The sequence below is a fragment of the Peromyscus leucopus genome, chromosome 1, assembly GCF_004664715.2.
Source record: "Peromyscus leucopus breed LL Stock chromosome 1, UCI_PerLeu_2.1, whole genome shotgun sequence".
Taxonomy (NCBI): Eukaryota; Metazoa; Chordata; class Mammalia; order Rodentia; family Cricetidae; genus Peromyscus; species Peromyscus leucopus.
In genome coordinates, this window is record NC_051063.1 from 91330833 (window position 1) to 91348718 (window position 17886).

At 47.0% G+C, this 17886-nt stretch overlaps 1 protein-coding gene across 1 annotated transcript in view; it reads right to left on the reverse strand.

Moving 5' to 3' along the window:
- The window catches only part of Spon1 (spondin 1), a 286372-nt gene extending 268788 nt beyond the window's left edge, over window positions 1–17584 (reverse strand). Inside the window, exon 1 of the mRNA XM_028875878.2 lies at window positions 16889–17584. Coding sequence (XP_028731711.1) covers window positions 16889–17126 — 238 coding nt within the window. The 5' untranslated portion in view covers window positions 17127–17584. The remainder of the gene's footprint in view (window positions 1–16888) is intronic.
- Between the last annotated feature and the right edge of the window lie 302 nt (window positions 17585–17886).

Sequence of the window (17886 nt, forward strand, 5' to 3'; positions counted from 1 at the left end):
ACCATACGCGTACCCCACGACCCAACTATACAACTCTGAAACGCATGCTTGTGTGCACCAAAGACACTTAGAAGAATGCTTGGTGTGATGCCACTTGAAGTAGCATAGAACTGGAAACATCACTCTATTGGACTATATAATTGGTGACATAGTCGTGTAAGCAAATGGAAGCATGTCTAAGGAAAATGAACAAACTGTGCTGTACACGACACAAAAGGATGCAAATGGCAGGGCTGGGAGATAGGTTAGTCAGTAGAATGCTTGCCGCGCAAGCGTGAGGACCTGCATTTGGATCTCTTGCACCCACATAAGAGCTGAGCACAGCAGCACACATCTGTAGCCAGCACTGGGATGCAGAGACAGGTGGAGCCCTGGAGCTCACTGGCTAGACAGTCTGAAATGATGAGCTCCGGGTTCAGTTAGGAACTTCGTTTCAAAAAATAAGACAGTGAGCAAAAGAGGAAGACATGTGATATCATTCTTGGGCCTCAGTACACACGTGCACACACCCACATGAACACATACATATACCACACACAAACACATACAGCGTGAGAGGGGTGAGGGAGAGAGGGACAGGGAAAGGGAGAGGAAACAGGGGGGAGGGAGAGAGAATACAAATGGTATCATTGCATTGGCAAATATTCATGTAAAAGTTCAAAATCAGGCACTGTCTGTTGCTAGAGTCAGATGTGGAGGAGGAGGAGGGAGAGTGATGTGGAGGGAACATGATGTTACTACAGACCCAATCAATGTCCCAGTTCTTCATGTGAATGCTGGCTACATGGATTTCTTCACCATGTGATAATCATTAAGTCATATGTGTGATTAAACTATCAAAAATTTTTTTCCTGATCTCAAATAACCATCTTTCTGTACATTTATTCAGTACCCTTGACAAGCTAGCTGTAAGCAGTTTCCCAGAGTGCTGTATTCCTGCAGGTTCTAAGGTTGTACCCTCTCTACCCTATTAAATATATCGCACAAGATGGAGGCTCTGTAGGTTGAGCTGAACTCTGTATGGGGTTTTGGTCCATAACTGCCCCTGAAAATGATGGTATTCTGCAGTTTGAGTTGGAGGAATTCAGGAGGACCTAGCCATCTGGTGGGTTTCATTAGACTTCCTGAAAGAAAGGCACAAACGTGCAGTACATTCTGCATCTTGTAAGTGACCAAAGATGACTGACTGCTTAGCGATAAATAATGGAGTCTTCTCTCTAATGACTGCTCCCAAGAGAGACTGTTAAGAGATCCAAAACCTTGAGAAAATTGCTTACAAAGGATTAAAAAATACAAAATGAGAGAGGAGAGAGAGAGAGAGAGAGAGAGAGAGAGAGAGAGAGAGAGAGAGAGAGAGAGAGAGAGAGAGACTATTTGAAGTCATGTTGTGGGCACACACGGAGAACTGGTAAAGGGCAAAGATTCAGGATTAGATCTCCAGAGTCCCCACTGGCTAATCATGAGAAGGCTGGGAGGTACCTGACTGCCCTGTTCCCTCCTTTAAAAAAGGGAGGGGTGAGTGCCACTGCCTATCTTACAGGAGTGTAAAAATGAATTAAGCTCCTGTAGATTACAATGATCAGCATCTGTAATTGGACAAGATGGTCAAGGATTATGGCACATTGAGGGTGGTGGTGTGGGAGTGGAAATAACACCTGGATGGGGAAGATGGTGATGGCAGTGACTTTGGAATGATAAGGCCATAGTAATGAGGACCATGATATGCATTGGACTGATTAGCCAACAGTGAGTTGGTCCTCAGGGGAAATTATGGAAGGAAAACTCCAATCGGCACCATCCAAGGACTGCTGGGAGGAACCAAAATGGGACAACTATCTCTGGGGGTCTTTACGGTACCAAGTTAGAGACATGAATTGGCTCAGTACTCACAATATTCTGAATAATCTTGTGGGCCACCATACTCACGTGTGTGGGTGGGCCTTTCTTGCTCTTTCTATTTCTACATAACATCTTCTTGTGCTTCTTGAATACCTCTAACTCAATCTTGATTAAATATATATCTGTGAAATTATTTGATAACCATATGCCTTCCCGAACAATCCAGAGACTTGAGAACACAGACCAGCTCTGCTTAAACTGTCTTAAACTGCATAGTTCTTTTTGTTTTGATTTTATTTCAGTTTTGGTTTTTCCAGACAGGGTTTCTATGTGTAGCCCCGGTTGTCCTGGAACTCACTCTGTAGACCAGGCTAGCCTCGAACTCAGAGATCTGCCTGCCTCTGCCTCCTGTGTGCTGAGATTAAAGGTGGGCACCACTACAGCCCAGCTTCTGAATAGTTCTTTAATGCATTGTGAATACTTCTTGAGTAAGAGTGAGTGAGTAAGTGCATGAGTGAGTGCATGTGTGAGTGGTGAGTGAGTGAGTGTGAGTGAGTGTGTGAGTAGTGAGTGAGTGAGTGCATGTGTGAGGAGTGAGTGAGTGAGGAGTGAGTAAGTGAGTGAGTAGTGAGTGAGCAAGTGAGTGGAGGCTCAATTGTCTTCCATGTACACTTTGCTCATTTCTGCTCTGGTCCAAAGTTCTTACGGCCCATGGTGGGTAACACACCAGCCTCCCTCACCCATTTGCTTTTTTTGTTTCTCTTATTTTGCAGTGCTGAACACCAAACCCAAGCTGAGTCGAGGGATGGTGAGTAGATACACACCACACACACACACACACACACACACACACACACACACACACACACACCCAAGCCTCACCTTTTATTTACTGAGTACCAGCTCTGTGCCACCCCACTCCCACATTTCCGAAGAAAAAAGCAAGGGTCTCTGCCTCCTAGCAACCCATAATCTAATCACCCGGAGAAAAAATGTACCAGCAGATATTCTTAATCATGTGCAGCTGGTGTGGGGGTTTGAGGAATGGGCTCTGGGATCTCAGAGAAGGAGACATTGGAGTCTACCTCAAGTGAGGCAAAGGAGGCTGTAAAGGGGAGGGGGTGTCTGAGCCGCATGGCCAGTGAGGAACAGGGCTTTGCCCAGTGGAGAGAAAGGAACACCATCTGGGAAGTAAGGAAGGCACATGGGCTAGCCTTGGCTCTGGAAACCACTGGGCTGACCCAGATCTTTGGTTCAAGGTGGACTCATCTATGATACCAAGACGGATGGCCTGTGTGGGACCCAGTTGGAGAAATGAAAACTGAACTTCTGCACTTCTCTGAAGTCTGCTGACCCCTTTTCTCCACTGAACAACTTGACCACAGCCTCCTGTTGTCCTAACAACCAGAACCTCCCACCACCTTGTAAAATTTTGCTTACAGCAGCCTCTTTTGCCTGTGATGTGCCTTTTTCTGTAATGCTCTCCCATCCAACTAAAGTACCCTATAAAACCCAAACTCCTTTTGGGCAGGGCTACACTCCCTTCTCTTCTGGCAGTTTGTACCTGGAACAAGGCTTTGCCTTTGAGTCTCAGTATAGCTCCGGTGGTCTAGTTCTCTCGTTAAGCCATATAGAAGCCAGAACTAATTCTGGATCTTCTAAGTTGCAAGAACTAACTGCAGAGGCTAATGAGAGAGACAAGCAGGATACAAATGGTTGGAGACCTAGGCTTTGCAGGGAAGTATGGGTACCATTCTGGAGATGTTGAGAAGCACTGGGGAGGGGGGGAGTCTGAGATGGGCAGTCCATTCAGATTTATGGTTTAGGAAGGCTGGAGGCTGTGTGATTAATGGATTATACTCTTCCTCCAAAAGCTACTTCAGTGGTAAGAGGTTCTCTGGCCTGCCTTGTTTGTATGAAGGCTATCTCACATGGAAGCCTGGCCTCAAATTCCAACCCAGGGCAGAGTTCTCCATCCTTTGGTATATCCACCTCATGAATACTCTCACAGCACCTAATTCACAAAGTGTTTTCTGGGTCCTTCAAACATTTATGTGCCAACAGTCTGACAAAAGCTCTGTGCCTATTACCCTTTCAGGTCCTGTGGGATTCTATCGCCCTTCTACCCTGTCTTTGGCGTTTCAGAAGCAGAACTCCAGATTCTCAGTCCCCTGGCTCCATTCAGAATCAGGTCCCAGCATCACCATATGACCAGGCCCCAGCCATCATTCTTTGTGTTACAGAGATGCCTGAGACTTCATGTCACAGCCTCAACCACGACGGACCTCAGCTTCTCTCTCAACTTGTACCAGGGGTTCATAAAGATCACTGAAGCATTAAGTAACCACAGGAGCAAGGTGCTCCCCATCTGCCTGACTTGAAGAGTTCCAGGAAGTTGAAGTCACATGCTTCAGGAAGAAATTTGTCCCCATTCTCTACTCACCCCATTAGGTCACAGCTGCTAGGGAAGGGCTGATGGGCGGGAAGATGGGGTTAGTAACCTAGAGCAGGAAAGGGGAGCTGGTGGGGTTGGCTTGTGCCATTTCTTTAAACTCCATTTGTCAGCCAATATGTTCAGCATTTCTAGGCAGAGATGGACCCCCCTCATTCCAAATGAGGCTATGCACCCTTAAAATTATAAAAGTTGTCTTTACACAACAGAAGTAGCTGAAAGACCTGGTTCCAACTTCCCCTCTTTATTTTGTACAACTTTTGGCAGGGCACTTAACTTTTGTCTCGGTTTTCTTATGAGTAAACTAGCTGAAATATTGTGTATCTTGTGTTGTCATTAGGCTAGCTAATGACTTCATAATCACAAGCCCATAAAAATGTTTGCTAAATCAATAAAATGCATTAAAAAATGAACCAGTGTCCTCCATGAAATTGGGATCATAATTATCAGCTTGTGGATTTGTTGCAAGGATTAGAGGGGGTAATGAATATGAATCATATGCAGTGTCACAATGAAGGCTCACTCTCCTCCTCACGTGTCACCTCATCACAGTATAGCTCAGAGCCAGATGGAAGTCCTGAGCTGAACAACATGCTCACCAAATGGGAAAGATTGGTGCTAGACTTTGGACCTTGAATGTCCCCCAAAGGCTCATGTGCTGCAGTTTGGAGGGGGGTGATGGAATTGGAGGAGGTTGGGCCCAGTGGGAGGAAGTTCATTTATTAGGATTATGCTCTTATAGGTGATATGAAAACTCTGGGTTCTCTCTCCCTCCCTCCCTTCTTCCCTCCCTCCCATTGCTAGGAAGCAAAGACTCCTCAGTTGACACATTCTCCCATGGTGACAGACTGTGTTACCACAAACCCAGACAGGCAGTCACCTGATCGTGGACAGAAGCTAGCCATCATCTCTTCTAGAAAGTTGATTGTCTCATACATGTTGCCACTGCACTAGAAGGCTGACTCCCACAAATGGGAAGGTCCTCTTGAGAGACTGGCCATATGTTGGACAATACAGACGAAGGTAGAAGCTGAAGGGGACCCCTATGCCTTCTTCTATCCTGACCATGTGGCCAATCTGCCATCTTCCTCCTTAAACACAATCATGAGCGACTGAGCCCAGATCCAGTCTGCCTCCATGCCCTAGTCCCCTGGGCATGTGACTCAAGCAGGACTAATCAGGATCCACTTCCCTGAGTTGTTTCAGCTTGGAGTTAGAGGGCAGGGAACTTCCTTTTAGCCACAGAACTAGCTGAGAGACTCTTCACTGAAGCTTGTTGGCAGATCTCCTCTCTGTCATTTGGAGAAAATTCTTTATAAGGAACATAATGAAGACAAAATATACAGAAGCACAACTAATGGATAAAGAATGGATGGGGCAAAGCCCAAGTGGTGGGAAGGAGAAGGAAAACATGGACAGGGAAGGGGTGGGTAACAAGTCTGTCTGTGCTCCCAGCTCCAGTCACGCCTGAAGCGACACCCACCTCTGGGCTTCCCAGATGTGGGAATCATTGGCTCCATTCTTTGTCTCAGTTAGTTTGATCTTGCCCCTGTTGGTTGCAATGAAAAGAATACTGGCTAATTTTGAAGCAACTCTGCATGGACTGACTGTAAGACTCCTCAGCAGTCTAAGAATGCCAGTTAGTCCCTGTCACTATGACAAAATGTCCGAGTGAAACCAACTGAAGGGGGAAAGATTTGGTTTAGGTTTGCGCTTCAGGGGATTCCGTCCATCTGCATTAGTTAGCCCCACTGCTTTTAGGCATCAGGCAAGGGAAAAGCATCATGGGAGAAAGTCATGGTAGAAGAAGCTGTTTACCTCAGGGCCACCAGAAAGCAGGGAGGAGAAGGAGAGGAAGAGAGAGGGAGAGGAGACATATACAAGATAGAATCTTCAAAAGCATGCATCCAATGGCCTACTTTATCTGACCAGGCTGTGAGAGTTAGTTTTGACAGAATCTAGAACCACCTGGGAAGAAAGTCTCAGTAAGGAATTGTCTAGATCAGGTTCGTCAGCGAGCGTGTCTGTGGGGATCATCTTTAGCCGATACATATGAAGATCCAGTCACAAAGTGGATAGCACTGTTTCCTGGTTTGGGGCCCTGAACTGTATAAGACTAAAAGGAGCTAGCTGAGCACTAACATGCATCCCTCCCTCTCTGCTCTTGAATGTGATGTGACTAGCCTCCTCAAGCTTCTGCCTTGACTTCTCACAGTGATGGACTATAACCTAGATTTGCAATCCAAATAAATCTTTTCTCACCTAAGTTTTTTTGGGGTAGGGTGGGGTTCAGGCTATTTTATCATAGCAACAGAAATGCAACCAGAATACAGGCCTATCTATGATGTCATTAAGTCATGAATCCATCAGATCATTCACTAACTAGGTCTGAGTCTTCGTGGTCCAATTACTTTCTCAAAGCCCATCAGTTGTCAATCAAGCCCTAAATCCAGGAAACTTCAAGGGCATTTTAGAGTTATGCCGTAAGACTTAGGAAACTATATTCATAAGTAAATTGGGGTGACCAATCAAGAGATAGTAATCGGTTAATAAATATCATTGGGGTGACAACAGGATGTTTACTTCAAAATGTTGAACTAGATATAACTTTAAGGAAAGACCTTAAAGGGTGGCTGGAGCTCTGCCCTGAGCTCTAGCCTGGTCAAGATTCCGACAAATTGCTTAGATAAAGGTTTATTGGGCCTGTTCATAAGAACTATGGCTTATCTACAGTAACATTATGTAGATAAACACCCCTGTGACAGAATTGAGATTCTATGAATGATTGAGAAGTCACACTGGAAGTTCAATGGGAAAGCATATCAAATATGTTCAGGGTGGGGGTGGGGATGGAGGACACATGCCTGTAATCTCAGTGCTGAGGGCTGAGGGCTGAGGCAAAGAGGTTCCTGAGCTGGAGGCTGGCCTAGGTTTATAGAGCAAGGCCTTGTCTCAATTTCCTCTCCAAGTGGACCAGTTACACCAACATGGGTTGATTTGTCGATCAGTTTTCTCTTACTATAGCACAGAAGCAGAGACAATTAGCAGAGAAACCAATTATGCTTAGCTCATAGTTCTGGGGACATAGTCCAGGGTTCCATGGTTCGGGGACTGCCGTGAGAGTGTTACATTACGGCAAGGTCACATGGTGGGAAAAACTGCTTAGAACTTGAACTAAGAAGTAGGGAAGAGTAAGACTGTGAAGTCATGACACACCATTGTCCTTGAGACCCCACCTCCTAAAAGGCCACAGCACCTTCCCACACCAGCATCCCAGAGACCAGGACTAGAATAGACCTTTGGGGAATATCATCCATACGTATGCAAACCATAGCAGTTAGGAAAGGCAGCGACCTTCCCAGCAAATAGCAAACATCTGAGTTGGCTGCACACTGAGGGTGATTCCAGAGCACAACAGGGCTGCCAAGAAAGCAAACACAAGCCCTGGCAAGCTCCCACATGCACGGTGTCCAGGACAGGAAGAAAATCATTCTATCCCTATCAGAGCACATCTGGAGTACAAAGTACAGGAAGAAGGAATGTCTCCTATAGGGACGGTTGAAGAAATGGGACATGGCATTTTAGTCAGAAGAGGAGCCAGAGTAGAGAGCTGCTTACCCATATGCACCTCAAGGGCTGACATATGGCCGAGGAAACACCTTATTTTGTGTGATTTCAAAGACCAGAAACTTGGAAATGTGTGCAAGCTCCATGGGAGGCAGCAGAGAAGAAATATGGGGTCAGCATGGTTCTGGCTTCACCAGCCTGTGGGTGTTGCTGGCCAAAGGGCCTCACAGTTCCCCATTGCACCCTTTCCACATTGCCAAGGCAGGGGAATGACAAAATTGTGCCATACCTGAGGGCATTTCAAAGGTGTAGTACTCAGTTTCGTGTTACTTTCATGTAATTCCAGAAGCAGGTAACATATAAAGAAAAAGGAGTATCCCTCCGAAACAGGATAGGGCAGGGGTGTGGGCTACTGAGACGTAAGTGGTGACAGGCGGTGTTGGGGACGCATAGGAAAGGGGACACTTCCCTTAAAAGAAAGGATGTAGTCTTGCCAATCACTGTAGATGGTTCCAGGAAAATTCACTTGGACAATCTGTGTCCGAGCTTGAGGGTCTACCCTGAGAGCCATGTGTAGGCTGGCAGCCTCCCCTCTGCCCTTGGCCAGCTGCTGCCCTGCTGCTCACTTCTGCAACCACCTGCTCTCTCACCCCAAATCCCCCTCACCTTGAATACCACCTATCTGCTTATCACCCATCTCCAGCCTCTGCCCCAGGGCAATGGCTGTCCTTTCTCTCTGCTGCCACCGTCTGGACGGCCTGGACTTCTTCCAGTGCCAGCCACTGCCACTCACCTTTCCTGGAGAAAGAGACATGATTTCTCCCTAGCCCATCCAATAAGAAGGGGAGGGTGCAGGTCTTACACGGGACCTTTGGGTTTAAATAGCACTCCCCCTCCCAACAAATAATGATTTAGTGCCTGCTTTCCATACACGATTCTGGGTACTGAAGATAAAGTAAGAAAGACAAAGGCTTTGCTCTCATAAAGCTTGTATTCTAGACGGAGGAGGCAGATGATAAACAAGATAACCCCAGAGAGAGCTTAAGGGATGAGAAAGAAATAAATCAGGGAGAAAAAACCCAACAGAAAACATAAAGTGGCGGTCAAAGAAGCCTCTTTATAGATGTGACTTAATACACAAGGACTTAGAGAGCAGGAATCAGTCATCTGGAGGTCTGGGAACAAACTTTGTCCCTAGAGGCTCCCCATTGGCTTGCAGAGAGTAATTAGGAAAGCCCTGAGATGGGAAAAGGAGAAGCGGGTGGGGTGGGGTGGGGAGGTGGAGAGTGAGGGAGGGAGTGAGTGAGTGAATGAGTGTGTGCGTGTGTGTGCATGTGTGCGTGTGTGTGCGTGTGTGCGTGCGTGTGTGAGTGTGTGTGTGCGTGTGCGTGAGTGTGTGTGTGTGTGTGTGTGTGTGTGTGTGTGTGTGTGTTTGTGGTGGGGGGGTGATGCTCCTGTAGCACCATAGCACCTGGACTTTATTTTCAACTGGGTCTGCTTCTAACTCTACCCACACAATCCTTGATAACAGATTTGTAAGCCCCTAACCCACAGTGGGTGCCCCCAGACCTCAAGCAAGGGGTTAGGCACAGGGAATTTCTCTAAACTTCTCAGTAGTTTAGGAATCTTGTGTATATGGAGCTTGTTTGCAAAAGGCTTCTGTCTGTTCCCTGCCTTGTCGGGTCTGAGCCTCAGCTGAAACCTGTTATGAAGATGGGGCATAGTATGCCAACAAAAACTCACTAGCACCTCCAAGAGTTTTCATGAGACCTCACCTGTAGGTGTTCCAAAGTAGGTGAATCAGAGAAAGAGACAGGAGGGGGCATCAAGTGATTCTAAGCACTTCCCACTCCACTTACTGCATGCTGGTGAGCATGCCACGTGGCCTCAGTTTCTCTACACAACCACATGGGTAGGAAGTGCTCACCTGCCAGTATTTAAGGAGAAATCAACAGTTTTCTCTGCTACCTGCCTGAAGAAGCACAGCCCTCTTCCAACGCTGGAGGGAGAAGAGCACTGGACTTGGTGAGAAATGCCAACCCGCTTCTATCCCTGCTAATGGAAATACCTGGAGGGACGCATAAATCAGACCACATTGGAGCTGCTCTCCATGTTGTATGTGATGTACAGTTTCAAGGGATCTGGAAGGAATAATTTTGACTTATACGACTTAGACTTTCCATCTGCCCCTCGATTCTCAGCCTCAGGTAGGATAGGTATTCATTGCATTCAAATTATTTTGTTCATTTTTATTCTGAATGCCTACCCTGGTGGTGTTTTCTTTTCTCTTCCCACACATGCCCATTGCTTTCTTGTTCTTTTCACTTATTCCTTCCTTTTTTTTTTTTCTTTGCTGATTCCTTCTTTGTTGAGGGAAAAAGCAAGATAGAATAGGCTACTTACATACACTTACATAAAGACATTTTATTTGCTTATTTATTTATTCATTTATTCATTTAGTTTTGTTTTTTTGAGACAGGGTTTCTCTGTGTAGTTTTGGTGCCAGTCCTGGAGCTCGCTTTGTAGACCAGGCTCGCCTCGAACTCACAGAGATCTGCCTAGCTCTGCCTCCTGAGTGCTGGGATTAAAGGCATGCACCACAGCCGCCTGGCAAGACAACATTTAATATATGCAGACTCACACAAACCACACACATGCACTTACATACACACAATGACATTTCTTTCTCTGCCGATGGATTCAGCAGGAATATCAGCTCATAGTTGCACAGATCCCACCTAGAAGACCCTTCACTGAAAGAGGGAATATGACTGTCGTTAAAAATATGGGGCAGGGCTGGGAGATGGCTCGGCTGTTAAGAGTAGCAACTGCTCTTCCAAATGACCTGGGTTTGGTTTCCAACATCCCCACGGCAGCTCACAACTGTCCAAAATTACAGTTCCAGAGGATCAAACGCCCTCTTCTGGTCCCAGAAGGCACTGCATGCACATGGTGCACAGACATATATGCAGTCAAAACACTCACACACAAAAGGTTTCTTTTTTAGAAATTTTAAAAAATGGAGCAGTCTGTAATTGTTCCCCAAAATCTATTTCTCCTTCATCTTAAAAAAAATCCCCTCTCAAGTATTAGTGGAATGTAAGTCCCCAAAACTCTGTGCTGTATTTCCCAGATCCCCTTACAGATGAGTGTGGTCACATGACTAAACCTTTACCAAGGGAGCATGCTTAAAAGGGCTAGGTACAATTTCAGAGGCATGTAATTAAACTAAAGTTGTCTTCTTTTTCAGTCTCTCTCCTCAGCACTATGTGCCAGATGGAGTTTGGCTAAAAACAAGTTGGCTACTACGATCCTTGTAGAGTGCTGTCCAATAAAAGAACCTGAAGCCCCATGAGTCTGATCATGTTAGCCAGTATCCAAATAAGGAAACAAAAGTAAAATGATTGAAATTAATTTTAGCAACGTCTGTTATTTAATCTAACATATATAATGTCCATTTCAATGTGAAAACCCATTGAAAATTACTAATAAAAGCTGTGCTCTTTTTCACATGAATTCTTCAATAACATTGTAGCACATCTCATTTCAGATCAGCCACACTTAAAGTATGTAATGGTCTTGCTTCACTAGCAGCTACCTGTTGGGTAGCAGAGTCCTAGAAGTGGACAGAGCAACAAGGCTGAGGGAACCTGGGTTCCTGAGTGACTTTATGAAGCTAAGAGGTCCATCATGTCTGGTCTCCTACTTAACTCACTTGAAACAAATCATTTGGGATACCTTTGTAATGAGCTTAGCCTATTTCTTGACTAAAATAAGAATTTCTCCCCATAGAAATTGATCTTGACCTATATCTTGTTTCTGTAAAGGCTATAAATGGGGAATATGGGAGTAAAAAAATCTCTTGATCTTAGCTCCTATGTGTGGACATATCATTCTAGTCTATAGTTCCAGTTAAGAGTTAGCTGTAATGGAACAACTTATCTGGACATGAGAAAGCACTCAGGTTGTCAACTTTGAATAACTTTAATTAGCTATGTCTTGTTTTATATGTCCTGATGTTTTCCCCATTGCCTGACACTCAAAAGCAACAAGCAGTCTCCACAACCATTGAGCATCAGGCTTGGTGTAGCTTTTGAATTTTGTTTTTTCCCTTTTGAGTTTTCCAGACAGGATCTCACTATGTATGTCAAAGATGACCTCAAGCTCATGATCCTCCTGCCTCAGCTTTCTAATCCCTGGGATGGTAGCATGCACACAACCAACTCTGGCATCTTTTGATTTTATTATCAATTTTAACTAAATATTAAAAGGGGTAAGAATTTAAAATTTAAAAATCACATAATAAAAGGAAAAGTACAAGAACAGAGGAAAGATGAGAATGCTTGTTTAAAAAAAGCAAGCCATCACAAAAGAAACTGTTTATTTAAATGGTCTTTCCCGGCTTCAGTTTTTCAGTCCTACATATATTATGCTCACACATAAGAATTTACAAACCTGCTGTAAAACAAGTACATGTGGATGAAACAGTTCATCACGTTAGGGTTTCTCTCCCTCCAGTTGATTCCTGCCTTCCCATGAAGGGAATCTGTTAAAGACCAGAGGGAGACCTGCTCCCTCTTTCTCCCCCAGGGTACTCGTGAGGAGGAAGAAGTGAGAAATATGTAGACAGAAGTATAGAGGAGAGAGACGATTAGAAACACAGGATAGCTCAGGACAGCCTGGGTCAAAACCCACTGGCCCCTTCTGTCTCTACTAAAGGGCTTTTAAAGGAATGCCAAGGGGTGGAGCAAAAGACCTCCCCCCAGCACAGCCAAGTGCAGACCATCCCAAACACCTGGTGACCATGCACACTCAGATCTCACTAGAAAATCTTTGTGGGCTTCCACAAAGACCGGCAAGGCCCTTCATGTTTTGGTTGAACTTCTGCTTATGGGGAAATGCAATACTGAAGTCTATAAGAAGCAAATGCAGGAAGGTTCCACTGCCTTATTGCTCTATGTCCTGAGATGTGATTTTTTTTAATTTGTCTGCCCTATTCCCCTTCAAGAAAGTCTCTCTCACTACCCAGAAGGCTTGAGGATAGCTTGGTGAAGTGCTTCTACTCTCAAATCAGTTTATGGGTTGGCATAAAAGACCAGGAAAGAGTGCAGATCGAAGGGTTGCATAGACTCAAGACTGGATCCTGACTTGTAGCCATGTGACTGTGAGTGAGGACCCGGTTCTCTCTGATGCTAAGTCTCATCTATAAAATGGGAATAGAATAAACTGTCTCACAGAGCAGTGAGGAATAAGGAAGGTGAGTAGGAAGAATTTAACACAACGTCTTTTCTGGTATCATGATAAACATTTTTTTAAAAAAAAAAAAACTTCCAAGTGAGTCCTCTCATAAAACAGGTATATATGTGCATTTATATGTATGCGCACACAAACATACATATTGCACCCACTGTGTGCTGACTTCTTCTGACTCTTATTTCCAGTTCTCATGATGCTTTGGGGGCGCTCTCCCCCCAAATGCTCTCACTTTACAGACTGGGGAACTGTAGTTCAGAGACACGTAGTGGGTTGCCTGTGGTGGCACAGTGTCTATGAAGCCAAGCAGAAATCCAAAACTAATCCATGCATCATGAAATCCCATGCTCTCTCTAGTAGGCTGAGGTGCCTACTCCCACTGGCAGTGTGTGTCCCAAACTGAGACAAAGAAGGAAGCAAAGCTGCTTTGGAGGTCTCCAAACCTCCGGGTTTAAATAAATCCCCCAATTATGCCCACAGTTGGACCGGCTTTTGAAATCTCTTGAACATTCTTTTCCCATCAAGTTCCTTGAAATTTCCCTTTAAAGAGCATCTAGGAAAAGACACTCTCATTAGCTAGGATCTGACTTTATTTTCCCAATAAACAGACCTTCACCCAGACAAAAGAGCCTCTTTTATTTTCAATCAATTCGTGAACATTTCAGCTGATTTCCTGCTATTTGGCTTGAAATTGTGATCTGGGAAAGGCTGGCCCTGCAAATTGTCGCCCTAGAAGAGCAGCCCCTAGAGTATCCTCAACTTGTTATTTTTAATCACTGTAATCGCCTTTCAAAGGAGGCTCTGGCCAGAAACAGAGTGGCTCTTTCAGGGCTTTCTAAAGCGCAATTATGGCAGTGGGATGGGGGGCGGCTAGAGAAGGGGGAGGGAGGGAGGGCAGAGAGCAGGGGTGGGAGAGAGAAGGAAGTCAGCATAGTACTAGCTAGTTGGAAAAGGCTGAATAACTGTCCCAGCGGCACCCAGGCTGTGGGGAAGAAGCCCCATGATTCAACTTGTTAAAATAGGGACCTTTTTATTCAAGACTAGACTGGCCAAAGGCTATCCTCAGACGGGGGTGGGTGGGGGCAAGAGGACACAGATGCTACTGGATGATACACTGAAATGAAGGGCCAAGGCTGGAAGCAGGAAAGGGAGTCATTGCTCCCAAGGATAGTGGTGGATGTTAAATCAGAAAGAATAAGATTAAAGAGCAAATAGAAAACCAGGGCAATGTTAAGGTCCATAAACCTAAGTCAATTCACCTAGTAGAACACACTAAATTTACTTTTAATATGACATTGTAGGGAAGTATAATGTCATAGGGATGGAAAATGTCACAAACTAAGCTAGTGCATTTTCTTCATAGCTCTGAACCTGATATGTTAATTACAAAACACTAACCCAGGAGACCTTAGCATGGTTCTACCAATGTCTTTCTTTCAAGATATCCTGGCCATTGAAGGTAGAAAAGATGGTATTCCCAGCTACAGCCTGAGTAGGTAGCGCATATTCCATGCTCCGGAGTCTGAAGGTGGAGGCTAAAGAGCCCAGGATGCACCCCTGACCTGATCTTAAGTCATCCCTGTTGGCCCTTGGCTTTTACCTAAAAGTTCTGGAATGACTCTGGCCATGTGATTATGGAATGTGCCCACCTCCCAGTGCTACAGTGAGCGGTCAGTGTGAGAAGGGACTCCAGGATGCTCCTGCTTAGCCAAAATCACATCACACCACACACACACACACACACACACACATACACACACACACACATCTACCTTCTTGCGTTTAAATTAAGACTAGTCATAGACAAGGCCCCCAGTATGGAGAAATCACCATTTACTCATTCATTAAATTAATTCACGGCGAGCCAGAAAAGGGCAGTCATTTGTTTGTTCACTGGTAGCTGGACTGGAAGAATGTTGACAAACTTTTAAACCAGAGCAGGGCACACACAGGAAACAATGAGACTAGACAAAATTCCTCCATTTTTAAGCCAATAAAGAAAAGCCTCACACCCTACCCAGACTAATGAGTATTTGGGGACCTACTGTCCCTCATACACACTTACCTTTGTTTCAGTAAATGCCCCCCCCCCCCAGCGCCCCAGTTAGGAATTAGGCTCAGCAAAATTAAATGGCTTGCACAAAGTCACACAGCTACCAAGCCCAAATCCCTTTCATCCCTTTCCCTGCTGGTTCCCCAGTTAACTGGGACTTGTGTTTAGTGGGCCCCAAAGGCCAAGGAGGTTTCTTCCCTTTGGGCGGATCTTCCCAGGTTTGCAGAGTACACCTGGTTGTCCTGAACATCCCAGCCAAGCTGTGTGCTCCCTCCCTGGCTGGGCGCTGGGCGCTGTCCTTTTTTTTTTTTTTTTTTTTTTTTTTATCCAACATCTTTCTTTCTGGAGAAAGGAGGATTTTGTGGACTCCCCAGGAACGAGGCAGATCCTGGCCACAAGCTGAGGACGCTAATGCTTGCAGGGAGCCCAGAGCATGACTTATGACTAGGTAGCTTGGAGTGGAGAAAAACAGGTCCATGGGCGGAGGGGGGAGGGAGAGGACGAGACGGAGTGGGGGGGGGGGGGGGACGGGACACGGACACCAGCCTGGTGCTGGTACAGCTAACACTGCCCCAAACTTTCTCCCAATGCTCCCAACCATTTCCTCTGGACTGGGGGGGGGGAGGGGGGACCAGGGAGGCCACATCTGGAAGCCCAGTTGTCCCATCAAATGCTCCAGTGACCTGCTCTTCCCCATGAGGCACCAGGGCTGACTTATGGTGATGCGCCCTGCAAGGACCACAGATGAAATCTAGTAAGTTTGTCCTGTGTCCCACCTGGAGACTGGCAGCTAACGGTTGTAGAAAAGATATCTGGTCAGGATAGAGACCTACTAAGCAGGAAGGCGGTGGAGCGTGAGGATGGAGTAGGGTGTCTTGGAGTCTCCAGGTGGGTGCGGGCCTAGCTGCTGGTCATGCCAGAAGTTGCCCACCTGCTTGTACAGCCCTTCCCTGTGCCCTGAGCCCTGCTCTCCCTGAAGATCCCCAGCACTTCAGTCTCTAGGCTTCCGGAGTCAAGGTTCCACCACATTTGAAGAGTCTTGGGGACCCTGTGTCTCTTTTCAGTCACCACTGACACCTTTTATTGAGAGACTACCGGAGATTCTTTGAGGACTCTATTGTCATTGGAACCTGTCCTGGAAATTCAAGGGTCTCTTGGTCTCCTGGGACATAGAGAGTAATTTGGAGATCTTTTTGTGGACCCTTCAGGTTCCTCCTCTCTGCACCTTAAGACTGGTTAGGGACCCTTCCAGGAAGTGAGAGTCCTGCTTGATCCAGAAACTGGTCTCTCTCCTTCAAGAATGGAAGCCGCTGAGAGAGCTGTCCTGCCTGGGACCCACCTGAGGGTACCCTCTTCCCCAGAGAGTGATCGGGAGAAAAGCGGGTATATTTCACTCTAGCCAACAGCTGGAGTGGAAGCCGGGCTCCTTCCCAGTCAGGCCGGTGTGATGTGTGGCTCGCTGTTATTCCCAGCCCGGGAACCGTGCGTTGGAGACCTGGGCTGTCTCTCCTGCCCGCGGCCCCCCGCGACCGCCCCCACCTCCCCCAGCGCTGGCTTGATGGGTACAGAGCTGGCAGCTAAGGAGCTCAGGGCAGCCAGGACACAGCCCCGGGCTGGGATGCGCAAATACGGTGCGCCGGGGACCTCGCTCCCGGTTCCAGCCCCGCTCCGGTCAGTGCCCTAGGGGTTTCTGGATTCCGTGTCCCCAACGCCACTCGACTTACCGCGGTAGCTGCTTCCTGGCTTATAGAAGTCAGGGTCGCCTTCCACGCGGAGGCTGAACTCTGTGTATCCCTCGCGCCGTGTGCCTTGGGCGCGCAAGATGCGGCTGCAGTAGCCCTCCGACTTGGACACTTTGTCCAGGGTCTCATCTGAAAAAGCCAGCGCCACAGCCAGGGGCAGCGCCAGGGCCAGCAGCGCGGGACCCCGGCTAAGCCTCAGGGGCGCAGGAGACAGCCTCATCCTCGAGGGCCCCCCAAGTTTGTGCTGATGTTGTAGATCCTCGTCAGGACACTCCTGCCCCAAGTGATGCGGGCGGCAGAGTCGAAACCTGGAGGAGCCCGGGTGGCACTGGCAGTGGGGAGACCGAGCCCGCCTCGCTTTGGTGGCTGCGGAGCTGCGCTGCTCTGAGCCGAGCAGAGCGAGCGGAGCCGAGGGGCGGGCGGTGGCGAAGGAGCACGAAGAGGGAGGGCTGGTTGCGCCCGGATCCCCCAGCGCAGCGCTGTTTTGTTTCCGAGCTGGCGATTAGCGGGCGCTCTGCTGTTTGTTTTGCGAAGCTGGATTCCCAGGGTCTGGAGGGAGAGAACAGAGATATGCAGACACGTGCAAGCTCAATCTACCCCGCCACCAACAAGGCTGGTTCTTCAGCTCTCAGCTACACCCTGGGTCCTGTGGACCACGGTGCTCTGAGGAAGGAAAGCCTGCCAACTAACTTTTGTGGCACACCTACTCTGTGCCAGGCTGCGCTGCTGCAAGGTTTCCCCGGCAGCATCAGCCCACTACCTGCACTAGCGCCATACTCCGTTATCACTTATTTATAGATAAGCAGATCGCTGCTGGCCACCTTCGCTGTCCTGGCCCGCTGCCTCCATTGCTCTTCCCAAGCCACTTTAAAACGTGTCACGCTGAAGGACCAGCAAGAAGTCCAGAGAATTATGACCTAGGATCACCTGGCACAGTGCCTTGGCCACAACACTTTTGGAGATCTATAAAAATGTTTCAT